At 50.2% G+C, this 18473-nt stretch overlaps 9 protein-coding genes across 9 annotated transcripts; all 9 read left to right on the forward strand.

The window, feature by feature from the left end:
- Window positions 1-3297: 3297 nt before the first annotated feature.
- On the forward strand, window positions 3298-4356 carry JKF63_04975 (uncharacterized protein; the record flags this gene model as incomplete). The annotated part of the gene is made up of 1 exon (XM_067900945.1): window positions 3298-4356. The coding sequence occupies one exon, from the start codon at window positions 3298-3300 to the stop codon at window positions 4354-4356; it is 1059 nt and encodes a 352-aa protein (XP_067757308.1).
- Window positions 4357-4890: 534 nt separating this feature from the next.
- Window positions 4891-5211, forward strand: JKF63_04976 (uncharacterized protein; the record flags this gene model as incomplete). The annotated part of the gene is made up of 1 exon (XM_067900946.1): window positions 4891-5211. The coding sequence occupies one exon, from the start codon at window positions 4891-4893 to the stop codon at window positions 5209-5211; it is 321 nt and encodes a 106-aa protein (XP_067757309.1).
- Window positions 5212-5700: 489 nt separating this feature from the next.
- On the forward strand, window positions 5701-6471 carry JKF63_04977 (uncharacterized protein; the record flags this gene model as incomplete). Its single annotated transcript, XM_067900947.1, has 1 exon — window positions 5701-6471. One exon carries the CDS (start codon window positions 5701-5703, stop codon window positions 6469-6471), a length of 771 nt encoding a protein of 256 aa, XP_067757310.1.
- A 411-nt stretch (window positions 6472-6882) lies between these two features.
- JKF63_04978 (uncharacterized protein) lies at window positions 6883-7578 on the forward strand (the record flags this gene model as incomplete). The annotated part of the gene is made up of 1 exon (XM_067900948.1): window positions 6883-7578. One exon carries the CDS (start codon window positions 6883-6885, stop codon window positions 7576-7578), a length of 696 nt encoding a protein of 231 aa, XP_067757311.1.
- Window positions 7579-9515: 1937 nt separating this feature from the next.
- JKF63_04979 (uncharacterized protein) lies at window positions 9516-10019 on the forward strand (the record flags this gene model as incomplete). The annotated part of the gene is made up of 1 exon (XM_067900949.1): window positions 9516-10019. The coding sequence occupies one exon, from the start codon at window positions 9516-9518 to the stop codon at window positions 10017-10019; it is 504 nt and encodes a 167-aa protein (XP_067757312.1).
- Window positions 10020-11458: 1439 nt separating this feature from the next.
- Window positions 11459-12160, forward strand: JKF63_04980 (uncharacterized protein; the record flags this gene model as incomplete). Its single annotated transcript, XM_067900950.1, has 1 exon — window positions 11459-12160. The coding sequence occupies one exon, from the start codon at window positions 11459-11461 to the stop codon at window positions 12158-12160; it is 702 nt and encodes a 233-aa protein (XP_067757313.1).
- A 557-nt stretch (window positions 12161-12717) lies between these two features.
- JKF63_04981 (uncharacterized protein) lies at window positions 12718-14199 on the forward strand (the record flags this gene model as incomplete). The annotated part of the gene is made up of 1 exon (XM_067900951.1): window positions 12718-14199. One exon carries the CDS (start codon window positions 12718-12720, stop codon window positions 14197-14199), a length of 1482 nt encoding a protein of 493 aa, XP_067757314.1.
- Window positions 14200-14807: 608 nt separating this feature from the next.
- JKF63_04982 (uncharacterized protein) lies at window positions 14808-16085 on the forward strand (the record flags this gene model as incomplete). The annotated part of the gene is made up of 1 exon (XM_067900952.1): window positions 14808-16085. One exon carries the CDS (start codon window positions 14808-14810, stop codon window positions 16083-16085), a length of 1278 nt encoding a protein of 425 aa, XP_067757315.1.
- Window positions 16086-16972: 887 nt separating this feature from the next.
- Window positions 16973-18034, forward strand: JKF63_04983 (uncharacterized protein; the record flags this gene model as incomplete). Its single annotated transcript, XM_067900953.1, has 1 exon — window positions 16973-18034. The coding sequence occupies one exon, from the start codon at window positions 16973-16975 to the stop codon at window positions 18032-18034; it is 1062 nt and encodes a 353-aa protein (XP_067757316.1).
- Window positions 18035-18473: the final 439 nt, after the last annotated feature.

Consider the following 18473-nt stretch of genomic DNA (forward strand, 5'->3'; position numbering starts at 1 on the left):
ACCCTGACCTGACTTGACTTGACTTGGACTTGACCTGACTCTGACTCTGGACTTCTGACTTTAATTCTAACCTTAATTTGACTTGACTTAATTTTAACTTTAACCCTAACCTTAACCTCAACCCTAACTCCCTAACCTTAACTCCTAACTCTAACTCCTAACCCTAACCCTAACCCTAACTCCTAACCCTAACTCCTAACCCTAACTCCTAACTCCTAACCCTAACCCTAACCCTAACTCCTAACTCTAACCCTAACCTTAACCCTGACCCTAACCCTAACTTTCTAACCTTAACCCTAACCCTGAACTCCTAACTCCTAACCCTCCTAACCCTAACCCTAACCCTAACCTCCTAACTCCTAACCCTGAACCCTAACCCTAACCCTAACTCTAACTCCTAACCCTAACCCTAACCCTAACTCCTAACCCTGAACCCTAACTCTAACCCTAACCCTAATCCTAACCCTAACCCTAACTCCTAACCCTAACCCTAACCCTAACTCCTAACCCTAACTCCTAACCCTAACCCTAACCTTAACCCTAACCCTAACTCAACCCTAACCCTAACCCTAACTCCTAACTCCTAACCCTAACCCTAACCCTAACCCTAACCCTAACCCTAACTCCTAACCCTAACCTTAACTCTAACCCTAACTCCTAACTTTAACTCTAACTTTAACCTTAAATTCTAACTTCTAACCTTAATCTTAACCTTAATCTTAACTTAACTTGACTTAACTCTAACTCTGACTCTTAACTTCTAACTCTAACTCTAACTCCTAACCTTAATTTTGACCTTAACTTTAACCTAACTTTAACTTTAACTTAATCTTAATCTTTAACTTTAATCTTAACTTTAACTCTAACTCCTAACCTTAATCCTAACTCTAACCTTAACTTTAACTTTAACCTTAACTTAACTTCTAACTCTTAACTTGACCTTGACTTTGACTTAATTTTAACTTTAATTTTAATTTTAATTTGACTTGACTCTAATTTTGACTTTAATTTTAATTTAACTTTAACTCTAATTTTAATTCTAACTTAATCTTAACTTTAACTTTAATTTTAATCTTGACTTTAATTTGACTTTAATTTGACTTTAATTTTAATTTAATTTAATTCTAATTTGACTTTAATTTAATTTAATTTAATTTTAATTTTAATTTTAAATTTAATTTCAATCTTAAATTAATCCTAATTTCTAATTTCAATTTAATTTAATTTCACCATTCTAATTTTACCTAATCTTAATTCTAACTTTCTAACCTTGATCTCACTTAATTTCACTCTAATTTAATTCTAATACCTGACTTAATTTACCTAATTTAACTCGACCTAATTTTAATTCTAACTTTAATTTAATTCTAACTTTAACTTAATACCCTAAATTTAATTCTAATTTCACCCACAACCCAACCTCTATGCCATCTCACCTTGCGCACCTCACTCATGACCTCATAACTCATGCACCCTATCCCTCTCGAGGTTTTTTTGCAAACAGAATTTTTTCCAAAACACGCACATGGAAACGGACTTGCCTATCTCACGTGGGAGGAGGTAGGCCTACCACCGGCTATGGACTGCAGTCGCAACACCCCTGGAACTGGGAATGGAAATTATAGTGAAAAATAGGCCGCACCTATTACATCACGCGAGAAAAGCACTTCTAGAGGGCGAAGCAAGCGACCAGGGCAATGAGATCGGTTATTCCACTGAGCCCGCCGCGGGTTCTGAAGACTGGGCCGCGCGCCTTGCTAATATGAACTTGTGGGAGCCGTGGCGAAATTTCTTTCACGCAGGCAGAATGAATATCACAAAATCACTGGGCTATGAGGGTTCTGTTTTTTTCCCCGGGTTCCATGTAAAAAGAGGAAAAATATGTTCCCCCAAAAGCTTGAAGTAGGAGTAAAAGCCATAAGGGGGAGTAAAGTCTTGAAAAACACGACAAAATAACGAAGGTTGGCAGCCAAACATAAGTCACGTTCAAGGCCCCAAAGGGCGTTCAAAAACGGCACAAACAATTCTTCTGGAAGCCACGGCGCACAAACACCTTTCCAGCTGACCAAGACGTAAGAAGCCACCTCGTGCGCGGAAGCGTTGCGCTTGACCTGCCGGCGCAAAATTACCCCGCCCCCAACCCTTCACGCGCCCGGGGGCTCGTTTAGACAGGGATCGTGTACTCCGATGCCGCGTGGGATAAGAGGAAACCCATCGTGACGCGCAAGAGGAACAGCCAGAGCACACGCGCCTTTGCGGGTGGCCCTGGCGGGTGTGCTGACCTGGGCCTACCGGCCGCCTCTTTTGCAACCGCGGAACCGCACCCCAACATGTGACCAGCGTTCTGGGCCTATCTTTTGCATGAAGAAAAGGATTTCACCCGTGGCGAACACTTCCCTCTGTTGCGGAACGTGGCGTACCCTGGTGCGCCAAATAGTGGGGAACAGAAACATCTCAGCTGGCAGTGCTGGCAATTTGCTTCCAATAAGCGAAATGGGGACTGCGAAAAACTTTACAACCGCGGCTCGGAGCGCAAAATTGGTGCCGACATGAAATTTTACAAAATGGCCCCCCTGTCGAATCGAGGGGCGCGCAGTGCAAAATATCAAAGGGAGACGTATCCCGTCACAATCTAACACCTCAGTTTTGGCCGTCAATCAACATGAATGCTAAGAATCTTAGGAGATGCAGTTATGGGGTCGCTGTTTGATTAGAAAAGAATTGCGCGCTTGTTTTGAGCCACCCAGTACCACCAAGCTCGCCTTGCTGATTTGGTGAATTGGTGACCTCAAATCGAACGGAGGTGTGTTGGCAGCGCGCTTAGTTGGGAAAATCCCGATTCCGGCGACCCGCGGAACTTATCGTTTCTTGCCTGCCTCCGGTGATGAGTGCAGCTTTTCGCTTTCCAGTGGCCGAAAAGCTCAACTGCGCAGCAGCAACCGAGGTGTGTTTTGAAAAAGAAAACTCAAGTTGGGCGTACGAAAGGAAAGCACGGTGGGATGCAAATTGAACCTGCTGTTCACAGCGGGCTCACACGAACAGGCGCGCAAAGTTGCGAGAGTATGCATGTCTCCCACTGATGGAGTTTACCTGCTTACAACGCAGTTGACAAAATTGACGAAACAATATGAGAACCTCCTCATCTCTGCGAATGACGTTGCTACTCTTAACCCCTCCTCTCTTTTCTATTTGCATTGATGATATCCTTGACGATTCTTTGAAAAGCGAATGAGCTTGAGATTTTTGCGTCAAGTGGAAGCGGTCTAGCTCACCCTCTGTCCGAGAATCCGTTTGTCCATGGAGGCGGACTCCTGCATCCACGTGCCCAGAACCCGTGGTGGTGGTGCGTTCAGGCATTCCAAGGATGTCACGTTGCATGGAAATGACTTTGAGTGGGAGGAAAAGGTAGCGGAACTGACTAGTAATGAGCGAACTCTCCTTGACGAGTATCTGCGCAAGTGCCTAGCAGAGTTAAGGTTAGCGGGACCGCCGGATGTGCCAGAAGAAGTGCCTACGACACCCTGGGAAATGCATTTCGCTGCATCAAAGCACCATTTTCCTCTCAAAAATTACATTGTACATGCGTTCCCACTGCTGCAAACTATTCTCAACAGGCCAGAACCAACCCCGTGGGTTTTAGAGTGTGGGTGTGGAACGGGAAGCACTCTTCTGCCTATCATGCGTGAATGCACAAACACAAAGATCCACTTTGTGGGCTTTGATATTTCATCAGCTGCGCTCTCACATTTCAAAAGCAACGAGATTGCTCAAGGATATCTCCAGCGAAATCAGCTTAAGCTTTTCCCCCTGGCGATTGGCTCTTGTTCTTCAACGGCGGATGCAGACCCCATAGCACCGGCGCTGAAGCGACAACGGACTGATGAGCAAACTACTCTTGTAGTAGATGCACTTGCATCATTGGATAAATCACTGGAAAATCAGTCTTTTGACGCCATTTTGCTAGTTTTTGTCTTGTCAGCGCTTCCGACGGTTGAAAAAATGGTTTTGGCTATTAAGCAGCTGAAGAAAGCCCTGAAACAAGATGGTGTGTTGTTTTTCAGGGATTATGCGCTCCCTGATCACAACTTTTTCCGCTTCTTGTCCAAATTAGACAACAAGATTGAGAGTGTAGCCTTCGCAAAAGGGGATTCCACAACTCAAGTGTTTTTCCACAAACAGTTTGCAACGGAACTCTTCGCCTCTGCTGGTTTGGTTGAGGTGGAGGATCCTGCATCGAAGCTGACATACCACTGCAATCGCATTGTTAACCGGAAGAACGGGAAGAAAATGGATAAAATTTTTATTAACGGTACATTCAAGCTGGGACCAGGCAGCGAGGCTGCGCAAAATTCATAAGGCTTTTCCAGGGGGCAGCAATAAACAGATCAACATGAAAATAAGTTTGCAAGGTAGGCTTCCACGTGGATTCGTCGCCACATCGCTGTTTGAGGCGCACGAGGCTTCACACTTGCAGTCAGTGTCCGTAGTCTATTCGGGGGGTGTGAGCTTTATAGTTTCTGTTTTGCGGAATAAGAATTCTGAAGGCTCTTGCGAAGCACCCACTCGCTTTACTTTTCTAGCTGATTGCCAGTGTCGAACGACATGATATTGGCCTCTCGTAGCAGAAAGGGACCTGCTTTGAGGGGCACAAAAGCGGCACCCGTACCTCTAGTTCAAGCTCTCCTTTCTTTTTTTTTCCCTGCACGAGTGGCACATTCTTCTCCCTTCCCCAACGCTGCCAAAATGAGCTTCTCTTTCTCATTACGTATTTGTTCTCCTGTTCATCATCCCAGTACCACTTCAAACCTTCTGGTTTCTCTCTGAGTGCGCAGCAAAGGAGAGTTGTGATAAAGATTCACATAGAGCAGAAGGGAAAAGCTTCCAACATCAATGGAGCCGAAAGAGGAGACAGGCACCTCGACCGCAGTGGAAGATAGTAAAGGAAGTCGGTTTCAACTGAAGAAATGGAACGCTGTTGCGCTTTGGTCGTGGGATATTCAGGTGGACACCTGCGCCATCTGTAGAAATCACATTATGGACTTGTGTATCGAATGCCAGTCGAATCTGTCGTGTTCATCTAAGGACTGCACGGTTGTTTGGGGTGCCTGCAATCACGCCTTTCATGTGCATTGCATTTCTCGATGGTTGAAGACGCGGAATGTGTGTCCTTTGGACAATAAGGAGTGGGTTTACCAGCGATACGGCGCCTGATCACGGCTCTTTGCGCTGCAGTTTCGGGGCTGAAAAGCGTTGAGTGCAGTATGTAGACAAGATGAGATAACGATTTTTGTAGCTGACCTTCGGTACGGGTACGTGTTTCTTCTTGTGTGTGTGTGTGTTTGTTTATCTGAGAAGCATTACGCTAATCTCGATAACATTATATATGGATATCCTTTTTTTTTTATGTGGCTCCCATCGCCATAGTGGTGTGAGCGGAGAGAGCCCAACGCAGCGCTGTCCTACGGTTTAAGGGTGAGGTGCTTGCACGATGAGCTTCTTCTTTCAAAATAATGTAGTGGAGGACATTCCCTAAAATCTTCAGGGTATCGCAAGAAATGTTTAAAAAAATATTTTTTTCGCGCCCGACAAAGTCAATTAGCTCTAGCTGTATTCCTCCTCTATTCTTCACCGGTCTCTCCTCCGTGGACGTTTTTTGTCATTTCTCCTGTTTCGCGAGGGCTTCAGATTGAAAGATTGAGTATGGCGCTGCTGAAATTCTCAACAGGCCGCCTCTGTAGTTCCACTGGCTCCTGTTTAGGGAACGCTTTAGCGCCATCCGCACGCGCTGCTCCGCACAACTTGAAGGTCAGTCATACCCTAGGCACACGGCAGTTCTCATTGTTTGGGGAGGTGATTTCTCACGCTAGACTGCTGGTACAATGTACGTTGTCCGCTTCCCCATCTCGTACATTTCACGGCGAGCGTGGTACAGCAAAGAGGTGTCCAAAGGTGAGTGTCCCAGGTTGTATTGATTTCGAATGCCAGCTGAGCAACATCTGTCGTGGCTTTCCGCTCGTGTTGTCGCTTCGCTGCAGCACGCGTGCTGGATTCTTGATTATCAACGGTGCAAGCTTTTTACCGACTGGCGCATTGGTGCCGGAGGGGCCTGAAGGCTTACATAACCAACTGATATATCACGGCCCGCACATGAACCAGTCCCACTTGGCAGAGCATGTGATTGGACGCATACCACCTAATTCACCCTTAGACGACGTTGCTCACCTCGAGGCAGTGTTCTTCAGCGCCGCTCATTGCTTCGACGGTTCTCCAAAAACGTGGTTTGGCCACACTCCAGTTCACACAGTCAAACCTGAACTTGCTGATCGGATTGCCGCAATGGTGAGCACCTTCGGAGTGGATGACGCTCTTGCAGAGTACATGGAGTGGATGGCGCATGCGGTAGATAAGCTGGAACGGGAGGCGTGGCTTAAGATCTCGAAGAGAGTATTGCCGCGTGTAAGGAAACTCTAGAAGGTGTTGTGGAGATGGCCCCGATGCTTTTATGTCTACGCTGCCTTGCGCATTTTACCCCTATCACACGACAAGGAATGGATTAAACGAATATGGATCATTGGAGTGTCTGGGCGAATGTGGTTCGCTTGAGTACTGTTTGCCACCCTTTTGTACTGGGGCATTAGGCGCCGTGTCCTGCATATCTCGTGTCGGGTTCACATGTTCCCCAATAGTTATGTGATATCGTAAAGGAAGATGGTTTATGCAGCGGACCATGACCAGCATGCTACTCTCGAATTCCGATTTTCAAACAAAAGAAAACGAGGCGAAATCCGCACCACTTCAAAACGAAAAGTTGCTCCCTTTTTCACAGTAAAGCGCCGCATCATATTTCACGTTATTCTTATCAAAGCCTAGATCGTCGCAGAAATGAAGAAGCTGGTACTGGATACGAAGACCGCCCTGGGTATGGTCCCCAAAACTGTAGATCTGGACTTTGACGCAAAGGTTGCGATGGTCAAGACTATAGAGCAAAACCTTTCAAACTACACAACTTGCATGGAGGGGATGAAGCTGGCCGCTGAAAGCCTCGCCAAGGCAGTGCGAAACGTGTCGGTTGTACTCGAGGCAATGACTGCCGATGATGACATACCTGCGTCCATGAAGAGTCTTGCAGCGGATCATACCACTGCGGCAGCGAAAATCAGCAGTGAATATCTTTTGGATTACAAGAAGGTCATTGACGACGCGGAACGCGCAGCGGATATCAAAGCCCTCGTAACGGAATGCAAGCACCTGGGGGCTAAGCGCAATAAGATCAGGAAGGAATATGACAACTACCGTGATGTTGTAAACAAAAAAGAAGCCGAGTACAGGAAGAAAGGCAAGGATCTTGGGGATTCGAAGCACTATGTCGATGAGCTCAACAAGCGCGACGCCCTTAAGCGTGATTTCGATGCGACCACCGAAGAATATAAGAGAGCATATGACAATCTGTCAGCGAGGAAGGTTTCCAGTTACATGACTGCTCTGACAAAGTACACGGACTGCACTTTTCAGCTTCTCTCTTCGCTTGAAGGGCAAATGGCTACCCTCAACAAGAAGGCAGAGCTTGTGACCCTGTAGTAATGTTTACTCGAAAGCAAAACACGTGTGTGCTGCGTCGTCGCTGCACGTGATTTTTATGTCGTGGGGTATTTTTCCATCTCTATTCCAGAGGGGCTGTGTGTCATCAACCAGGAAACACTCTGGGCGGTTTCCGATATTCATTTACTCGGGTGTGTCCTTTATCAGCTTACGGCTGTGTTTTTCTTTCGCAACGTTTGTGCTTTGAAGTTCGCTGTTCCTCTCCCCCACCCCTCCCCTTTCGAGCGCGTCCTTGAAACAAGGCGGCCGCAATATGCCTCCCGTGGCAGTTGGTTTCTATTCGACATTGGACGGAAATGGGAAGGGGCTAAACACGAGCAAAACGCTTTCTTCTTTTTCTCCACCAACATCACTTCAGTTTGCTTTTTAAAGATATTACTTTTGCCTTTCTACTTTTGCTTTTCGCTGACAGCACGTGCTTCGCTGATGTTTTTTCCGATATCTGTATGGAGTGCAAGGAAAGGCCGAGCAGCCTCGACTCTCCTCGACATCGCCTCACCCGCCCGCGGTGCTGACAGAGTTGATGGCACAATACAGCGGAGGGAAGGTGAGAGCAATGTCTCGCTACGGGTGCTAGCGCGGCAAGGGCGTGAATTCCGTCGTGTCGTTGCAATGTGTGACAGTGGGGGCCTCGGTGCAATCGATGTGATGAGCAAAGTACCAAGATGACCCAAGTGTCTTTCCTTTGGCTCGCATCGCTTCCTGGTAAGAAGCGTGAACCATGCCGGGAGATGCACCACGTGGTGGCGGGTATGGTCGCTCAGGCCTTGAAGCGACCCCCAAGGCAGGTGGTGGTGGAGGGAGAAGCTGATACAGAGGCTGTGCACGGGTAACTGAGGGGGCATTGCTTTTCCGAGTGTGTAACGCCGCTTCGCATCCCGTGATATGGGTGTGCCAGACTGAGCGGGTCAGGGGGGTGCGGAGCTGACGTGCTCCATGTCCAAATCAGTACGTAAAAAAGCAGTTCTGTACGGTTAATTAGCCCCTTTCTTTGCTCCTTTCCTTTCACTCCTAACGGACAGGTACATAAGACCGATTACTGGATAGAAGGGTTACCCCCTTTTTTTATCGATTGCTTCCTAGCTGGAAGTTATTGTATCCCCGCTTCAAGGTTGAAGCAGTGCATTTTTGCTGGACGGAAAAGAAGCCAGCATCATATTCCTCCTTTTTTGTCACTGAGGGCCGATGATCCTTGGTGGAGGTCTTCTGGCAAAAATATCCAACTTGTCTAAAACTGCGGACAACAGAGACTAGAAAGTTGCTGTTGTGCTGCGTCGACTTTCGTGCAGAGGGGCCGCCTAGTGGGTCCTCACATCGACTTTCGAAAGGAAGGACAGTTTTCTGCGCCTATGAGGACACGTTAATAAAAGTTCCCCTTTTCTAGTGATGGATGCAGTCCACGACAGTGTCTCAGTCGACCTCTGAGCACGACGCTGCTAAGTGCCACACGGCGTTTCTCGCCTTTGGTTCTCACTGCTCTGACGCCGCACTTCGCATTTTCTGACTTGTGTGGCCCTCGGAGCGGCCCCACTAAAAAATATATATAGACAAAACAGACCAACAAACCTTATTAAACCCACCATCAAAAAAGAAAAACGGAACGTGGAGGAGGAAACAATCCTCAAGATCAAAACGGTGCTAAAGCTTTGCCCGTCTACTCGCGACGACGAGTACACCCGTCGGAAGCGTGAACTAAAGAGTTTGGGCTCTGCAATTCACGGCTACAGGAGCGCAATGGAGAGGATGAAAGTGTCCATTGGGCACGTCATGGATAGGTGTGCATCGAAGTGCGCAAGGCATTCGAGACACTTTCTGACCATGTGGACGTGCCAGACTGCGCCAAGAGGTGCGCACTGGCTTTGGTGGGGTCTGTGAATCTCATGTCGGGGGAGGGCTTGGCAGGCTTCACCGCCGCAATGAACTCGACTGTCATTCCGGCCACACTGGAGGTGAGGAACTTGTACGATGAGTGTGGAAAGCAAGCGAATCATCGCCACAAAATCATGCACGAGTATGATGTGTACCGCAGCGAGGTTGCCAAGAAGGAGTTAGAATACCAGCGGAAGTTCAATGATTTGTCGACGTCTAGGTCCTATAGCGTCACGCTCGCCAAGCGAAACAAGCTGCAGGCAAACTTCGAGGCTGCCAATCGGCAATTCGAAGACACTCACGACTACTTGATGTACACTCGTGGGGTCACGTGTACAAAGGCTTTCAACGTATTCGTGGACTGCACGTCGCGTTTTTTGAAGCAGATGTCCATGGAATCAGTCCGGATGAGGGTCTTATCAGAGAATGCACTACACAGGTGGTGCACGATGGAACGTATGCGGAATACAAAAGCTAACACGGCTAGGTCCCATCCCCCTCCTCTCACAGCTGTTCATTACTTCTGTGGGCGTGTGTTGTTGTCTGCCTGAAAACGAAAGCTTTTTTTTTGGAGGGGGCAGTGAGTTCTATTTTCAATAATAACACCTGCGTTCTTTCTTGTTCCTGTGCTCCACCTTACTTGCTTTATCAACTTTTTTTTTTCCGTGACCAGTTGCCATTCCCTTTTCGCTGACAGCACGTGCTTCGCTGATGTTTTTTCCGATTTCTGTATGGAGTGCAAGGAAAGGCCGAGCAGCCTCGACTCTCCTCGACATCGCCTCACTCGCCCGCGGTGCTGACAGAGCTGATGGCACAATACAGCGGAGGGAAGGTGAGAGCAATGTCTCGCTACGGGTGCCAGCGCGGCAAGGGCGTGAATTCCGTCGTGTCGTTGCATTGCGTGACAGTGGGGGCGTCGGTGCAATCGATGTGATGAGCAAAGTGCCAAGATGACCCAAGTGTCTTTCCTTTGGCTCGCATCGCTTCCTGGTAGGAAGCGTGAACCATGCCGGGAGATGCACCACGTGGTGGCGGGTATGGTCGCTCAGGCCTTGAAGCGACCCCCAAGGCAGGTGGTGGTGGAGGGAGAAGCTGATACAGAGGCTGTGCACGGGTAACTGAGGGGGCATTGCTTTTCCGAGTGTGTAACGCCGCTTCGCATCCCGTGATATGGGTGTGCCAGACTGAGCGGGTCAGGGGGGTGCGGAGCTCATGCTCAATCGCAGAATTTTCGAGAGGAGAGAATGGTTTCCATTTTGTGGTCTCTCTCTGCACGTCTGTACCAGCCTCGCTACCCTTTTTTATCTTGGCACTTCTCCCCCCTCCCCCACCTCCACCACCACCACTGCGACTCCGTTGATTGGCTCAGCGGTCTGTAGGTTGAAAAGATGAGAGCCGATAGTATGACAGGGGTTTTGTGAACGCCAGCCTTCATTTCCCATCTCCTGTTAGAAGACACGCGACCACACACACACTATACTCATTCTCTTCAAAATCAGGCGTGGCACGGATAGTATTCTTTTTCTTCATTCCATTAACATTCTCTTGGATCCTATCACACGCCCCTTTGTATAAAACTTGACGTCTCAACAGAGCATACTGAAGATGATCCTGCTGTGTAGTTGTAAATTGCGGCTTGTTTGATCACAGCGCAGTTGTGTGCATAACGCAGGAAGCTGCTCACAGGGACATCACCAACGTTGTGCGAGCTGCACACAAGGAAGGGCCAGGCTCCATGCTCCTCTTTACTTCACCCTAGCTTCTCACGGGCGGTACCTAGAGGCAGGGGAGGTGGTGTGGAGAGGAGTGCTAGTCCCCCCTATTGCATCATGCAAGCGAGATACTTGAATAATGTCTCCACACTCAGTCTTTTCTGCTGTCTCATTTCCTCTGCGTTTTCAATCTTTACTGCTTGCATCTCAGAACGTATTTCGTGCCAAAGCCGTTTGACACAGCCTAGCCAAGCGCCTAGACCCAGATAAAGGGGAAAATGCTTGCCGAAGACCCGTTCAATGATTCTGTTCAGGAGCTGCGAGAGCTTGTCGTGCGAGCAAAGCTCATTGAGCAGCAACTGATGCAGAAAGGCGTTGTCTCCTCATCGAGTGCAGCAGAGCTCCGCGATGTTAAGGAGGCCGCTGAGGAGATGCTCAAGTTTCTCAAAGAAATGCTCCGCGTAGTCGACGAGCGTGGTGGCAAAGTGCATGGGAAGGTTTTCTCTGCGAATGAAATCATGGAGCGACAGAATGTCGTACGTAAGCTGGAAGGGGATGTAGCAGAAGCTCGCAGTTTCTACGGAAGAGTTGCGGCGTCTGCTGCACAGAGACAACGAGCGGCGGAGGCGGATGTAGCTAGCGCCGGCGAGAGCTACGGTGGCATGCCGGACGAGTTTATATCCGCGCAGGCATTTGCGCAGCGTGAGGAGGAAAAGCATCAGGATGAGGCACTGGACCGACTGACTTTTGGGCTGCGCGAGCTGCGTGAAACGGGTCTCATTATTCATGAAGAACTAGACACGCAGGACGTTATGCTCGACGACGTCGATCGCAACATCTCCAGCGTCCAGATGCGCCTGCGCGCCGCAAACCAGAAGGTTGACAAGCTGCTTGCCAGTATGTCGAACAAGGGTAAGGTGTGTACCATTGTTATACTTACATTCATTCTCATCTTTCTCGTATGCTTCGGCTTTGGCTGATACAGTATGAAAGCCGCAGGAGCGCATCTCGCTGCTGCGATCCATCCACATAACAGATGACGGTGGGGGTGACCGAGTGTGGTAGGGGTGATTTGCCGAGCGTGTGGCTTATTATGATTGGCTGTCTCGTTCTCTGTTTTTTTTTTTCGGTGGGGTGTTGCGTTTGTTTTGGTGTTGCGGACACACTCTGCTTGCTTCTTGACTGTGTTCACGGTCTTTATTTGCCGCTGTTGCTTCAGCGCGCACTGCGCTAAAACCATCGATGTATCTCGCACTCAACGTCTCCTCCATCACACTACGACTGTGAACCTCTCATGCTTAACATTGCAGCGGTGGTTGCGCAGCACCGCCGTGTCTTTTGTGATGGCTTCAAAGAACACCTTTCGTGTGAGCATCGCCTGACCATTCGGTCTTTTACTCCCCTCTTTTTGTCCTTCCACCTTATTTCTCTCTGTAGCACGTCCCAGGTGTTGTGTCTGGGAGTGTGTGTGGGTGTGTTGGCCTACTGTAGAAAACCCTGCGCTAACAACGTCCAAGACGAGGAACAGGTGAAGGAAATGAACGCGACAACTGAGCTCACTTGCGTGCTGCGACGTCTCTCCCCAAAAACATATGAGCGAGTGCTCCTCGTATTACACTGCCTAGTCTCCAGTAACGTATACGGCCAAAATATCGGAGGCGCACATGCGCTATCTACGCAGGCCATCTGTGACATCGTGCTCAGTGCCTGTCCGGGTCCGGTGCCTCGATTTTTGTTTGCACTCTCGGATAACGACAAACTGTTCCGCAGCGCCGACTGTGGACTCACCTGGCGGTTGTGTTTCTCTAGGTGTAGCGAACCTAATAAAACTGAAGCGGCTGCCGCGCAGGACCTCCTTGATGATGTGACGAGTCTTTTAAAGTCCACAGCGGATACGCCTGAGTATGCCGTCAATCACGAAGGCTCATCTGTTGTCTGCTGTGCTGACGGGTACAGGGATGTGGTGGCCCTCTGCGGTCGAAGCGGTTTCCTTGCGATCTCGGGCGACAGAGGTGTGACTTTCACTACGGCGACAAACTTTCTGGTGAGCGACTTTGGTGAAAACGCACATCTCCGGCACGTTCGCGTCCTTGACAGAGACCGCGTTTTAGTAAGCGACGGCCTACGGGTGAGTTGTGTGACTCTGCACTGCGTCGGCTCTGGGCCGCTTGCACTGGGAAAGGCGCGCGTAGCATTAGTATGCGCAACACAGGTGTGCATGCTTCACGCCTGCTCCATGGGTGGCGGTGCGCGCTGTGCTGTGGTTGCCGAAAACGGTAAAATGCACTTGTCCTTTGACGGTGCCATTTCTTTCTTGGAGGTGCGTCATTGCCTGGGGCGCATTCGTGACCTCAACACTGCAGCTGCACTGCGCCACTGCGATCTTCCAGACTTCCCAGAGGAAACCCTGGCATCGCCAATGGGTCTGTTGAGCACAGAGGCCAGCGCCTCTTCCCCTCGGTCGAAACCTGCGTATGATTACGTCAGTGGGTACAAATGCGATGTTCCCGCCTGCGAAGGAGGGCCAGCAGTGGCGGTTGCGCAATTCGAAGCTGGCGCTCTGCGGTATGGTTCCGATGTTTTTTATCGCTTTTTCTTCGTGGCTGGCTGCGGTGCTGAAGTGATTCCCTATGATTACACTGCCCTGCTCTGTGTGTGTACACGGCGCGAGAGCAACAGCGTTGTTGTCATGTCCACCGCATCGTATGTTTCCTACATACCCTTCTCCCAATCCAGGAGAGATGAACAACTTCTCTGCGCTGTCACTCGCATCGCTGATGGCGACGGCAGCTACGTCGCCTGCCGAGGGAGTGCCATTGGTGCAAGCATATCTCGCGATTTGGCTCGGTGGAGTACCCCACACGGCGCGGCTCCAGTTGGGTTGATTGCGGTGGGAGATGGAGACATTCTGGTGTGTGGGCGTAACAAAGTGGTGTCACACGCCAGTGGGGACACCGAGGCACACACGATTCTCGATGATATGCGGGTGCCTCTTCTGATGACTGTCTTTTCGATGTAAGCGACGCTGCCATCTCCAGAGCCAACAGATATGCACCATCAGTGAAAAAAAAATAGAAAAAGTGATGGTAGAGAGGGGTACATTTTCCGTATCGGACTAATGGAGGGTGGGAGTGAGGAAATGGCATGCCGTAGCCCAGTACCCTTCAGAGCATCCCCCCTTTCCACTATGGCATCCCTGGGTCCATGCTTGAATAGGAGGGAGGGTACAAGTGCGGTTTTTCCGACCTTCATTAAACGGCTCACACACATTCTTCTTCTCTCCCCTCTCCGCATGCTACGGTGGGTTTGCGCATCGTGGTCTACTTGCATCTTGTTATGTGCACCTACACACACGGCACACTTGATTACGTACTTACCTACTCCATACCCACCACATTGGTGCACTTGAACTAGCGACATCAGCGGCTCGTGCTTTCGCCGTAATACGCGGGGTTTTCTATATGGATCGTGCCGGTCAGAGCTACTTGTCTCGAAAGTAGTTCTCCGGGTGATCAAATCGGTGGTACAACAGCGGGCCACCCCCAGGTCGGTTAGCTGCGCACAAGACAAGAAGCACTTTTTTGTGTATGTGTGTAGCCCCATTGCTCCTGTGAGAGGGGTCAAAGGATGGGAAATACATGCATGAAAACGGGAGAGGCGGTTGACCATCACAATGGCGCCGTCTATAACGAGTATGTCTCTGGAGGTAAAAAGACAAAGCAACATGCAATGCCGGGGAAGGCGGTGGGTACCCCAGAAAAGAAAAAAGAGGTATTTGCCGGAGAAACAACGGCAGTTGTGAATAAAATCGAAGCGCTCCAGCATACGCTGAAGCCCATCGTTTCTGTTGTCAACCCGGCGTTGCGCCATCAAGAGTTTCGGCAGTTCACTTCTGTTTTTGCCCCTGGGAGGGCGGTGCTCGCACTGGCGTCGTGTGCTCGATTCCAGGGACCGCAGCACATCCTGGCAGCCGGGGAGGACAGGTGCGTGGCGCTGCTCAACTATGAAACGGGTCACGTGATGCGGCGCTGGGTGCACGCTCACGAGAACGACATTAACTGTATTACCACCCCTTCCTCGTCGGGACGGTTTGCCACGGCGAGCCGCGACAAAACGGTGAAGGTGTGGGATTTTAACTCGGACGGTCCCTTAGCGTGCTTGCGTGGACACACGCTGAATGTGACCTGCGTGGACACGACCGCCGACTACAACCTTCTCGTGTCTGGGAGCAAGGATAATACGGTGCGGTTGTGGAACGTCGAAAGGGCAGAGGAAATTTTTTGTGGGGATATCAAGCTCAACATTGTGCGTTTTGTGCGCTTCATGCCGCTCATGAATTGTGTTGCGCAAGGCAGCGAAGATTTGGCGGTGCGCCTGTGGGATGTTCGTACAAAGGGCTCGCACAGCGACCTGCACCTGTCCAAGACAATAGAGGGGATGGGCTACTATCCGGTCTGCTGTGAAACGGTACCTGACGACCCGCACATGCTGCTTACTGGCCACTGTGGCGTGAATGGATGTGGGTCATACGTGACACAGTGGGACGTGCGAACCGGGAAGTGCATGGCTCTATACAGGGGACACAGTTTCACCGTCTCAAGCGTGCGAATGGTTGCAGCAAGTGTCTACGGGAAGGGCTCTTTTTTCACGTCCAGTTATGACGGAACGTTTGGGATATGGAACCTAGAGGATGGAGAGGCAAATCGTGAAGTGGATCTCTCGGCAGAGCATCAATTTCACCTCCCTGAGGGTCGCGTTACCACCTTCGAGGCGGAAGACAACGGCGACACAGTGATCGCATTGGACAGCGGCTGCCTCGTCGTGCTTCGTCCCGCTATCAGGGATGATTCCGTGATTCCCTCACTTCGACTGCGCTACGTTGGTGTGCTCAAAGTGCCTACATGAGACGGATGACGGAACAAGTAACACGAGGATGGCCTTGGATTCTTTGTTCCCGACTTGAAGGTGACACCCTCCATTAACAGTGAACGGTGAAAAAAAAGTGATGACAGGGCCTGCCAGGACGCTCAAGCAGGACTCCTTCCGTAGCCTCTATATCGTTTTCATATCAAAGTCTCTTCAGCGTTTCTTTTTTTTTTTCACCCTAAAAGTTGCGCATTCGAAGATTTGCTCTCCTATTGAAGCATTACATTTGATCGAGGCTTACGTTGAAGCTCTCTTCTTCCCCCCCCTAATACTCATCTCTCCCTACCGTGGCCAATTTGCTATTTGTGTCTGTCTGTTCCTTTTGAGGGCGCGCCTGGTCTCTTGCTCTTTTCGGTCGTGGCCCGCACCTCTCTCAGCTTCCTAGGAACTGCACAGCTCACCATCACCTTTCGGCTCTCTTTGGTGTCACAAGGGACGAATCATGCTGAGATCGCACAGGTCCCTTTTAGTGGACCCAGAATCCAACCAGTATACCCTACAGGCACGTGTGGTCGTACAGGCTTCTCGACGATGCTACTTCACTTTCTCTTTTATTTATCACCAATACGTGATACTATCGATACCAGAAGTCCAGCATGAGAGGGAGAAGCGGGGAGGGTGGCGCCCCTATAGTATCACAGTGTTTTCGAAGGTATATATGCCGTCTGCCCGCTGCTATACGCACATAACGGCGATGCTGCGGCAACGCACCCGCTGATGTTGCTCCTTTTTTTTCCGCTCTCGATACGTTTCTCTCTGACTTTTGTCCCATTTCTGTCTCGGTTTCCACACACCCGGTCATGATAGCACCTGCTCCATGCGACATACAACACGCGTCCTTGTCTCTCGTATCCAAAAAGTGGGGGATGGCGGCGAGTACAGCGAACCTGAAACCCAGTGTCGGCAGCAGCAGCAATCCAACTGAGGGTCGACTTCATCTCGTGTACGCAGCACATCAAAGGCTGGAGGACGAGCTGTCCACGCTTCTTGCCTACACTGCGGCGGCAAGAAAGCACAACGGTAATGATGTGCCGATAGACGAAAGCTTCTCACCGTGGGCAGGGTTGATAGACTCCGCCGCGAAATGCGTTGACGCTACCTCCCGGTGTCTTCGACTTTTTAACCCCTCTAGAAGCTTAAAGCAATATAAAGGCATGCTTGCACTGGCAAAGCTCTATGACACAGGCGCTGCACCCCATGAAAGGGTGATCGCCTTTTTGTCTCACATCAGTGAAGCATTTGGTGGTGTGCTGCCTGTAGAAATCGCGCTCAGCGGCGGGTACTGTCTCCAGAGGATAGACCCGGCCTTTGCGGATGACTATCTTGTGACGTTTGTGAGCGACTGGGTACTACTAGAATCAGCGGCAGGCGAGCAGGCCGACCCCTTCCGCCGGCGCTTTCGCGACCTGCTCTCAACACAAAATGAGCAGAGCACGTTTCAGCACCATCTCCGTGCAGTTATGCTTCTTCAGATAGAGTGTGCCGCACAGTCCGGGCATCAGGAGCACGTCCTCGCTGCATACGACATGCAAGCGCTGAATTCTGTTCTCGCTCCTGCTATCCGAGACGAGCTGGGGAAGTACGAGACCACTTGCTGGCAGGACGCAGTGCGGCACCGAGAGAGAGAGAGCGGAGCGGCTGCCCCCCTGGCATCGGCAGCGCCTGCCACGACGTTGTTGACAAAACCATCCCCACAGAAGGACCAGGAGATGCAAGAACGCACCTCTTCGGAGGTGCGTCGAGGTGGTGTAACGGTTCCGCCGTACCCTGAAGTGAGAGGCTGGAGGTGGGGTGTCATTCGCATGGGTGTCCTCATTCTCTTGGCAGTGGTGATCCGCTTCGCGTCGGGGCCGCTTGGAAGGGCGTTGAGGAGCTCGTTACAAGTCACACGTGTGGCACCGCCACGCCCGCGCACCTTGACACTATAATGGCGAAGGGCACCGCACTTCTCCTTTGGAGTGGTGCGGAGCGCTTTTTTTTTGTTCATGTCCCTCGAGGCGAGGCACGTGGCATCCGCTCTGAAGCATTTCAAGTCTTGCGTCTTGGATTTAACGAAAAAGTAGTGCGTAGAGCATCACCGGTTTCTCGCACGCTGTCTTTCCACATGCTTGAGCCTCATCTGCCAGCCTTTCCGAACAAAGAGGATCTCTCACAGTGTGCTTGTGTGTGTGTCCATTTCCCGACCCGTCACGGTATTCATCAATTACTTCAACAACAACGCAGGCACGCGCACGCCAGTCACGACTTCAACTCTTTTCCTTCCAGCGAGCGTCTTTCTGTCTTCGCAAAAAATGCCTTCACTATCTCTTGGATCTTGACAGCACGCCCAGCTTCTCATGTAAAGCATCTTTGTTCCATTCAGATGAC

Source organism: Porcisia hertigi, chromosome 21 (genome assembly GCF_017918235.1).
Source record: "Porcisia hertigi strain C119 chromosome 21, whole genome shotgun sequence".
NCBI lineage: Eukaryota > Euglenozoa > Kinetoplastea > Trypanosomatida > Trypanosomatidae > Porcisia > Porcisia hertigi.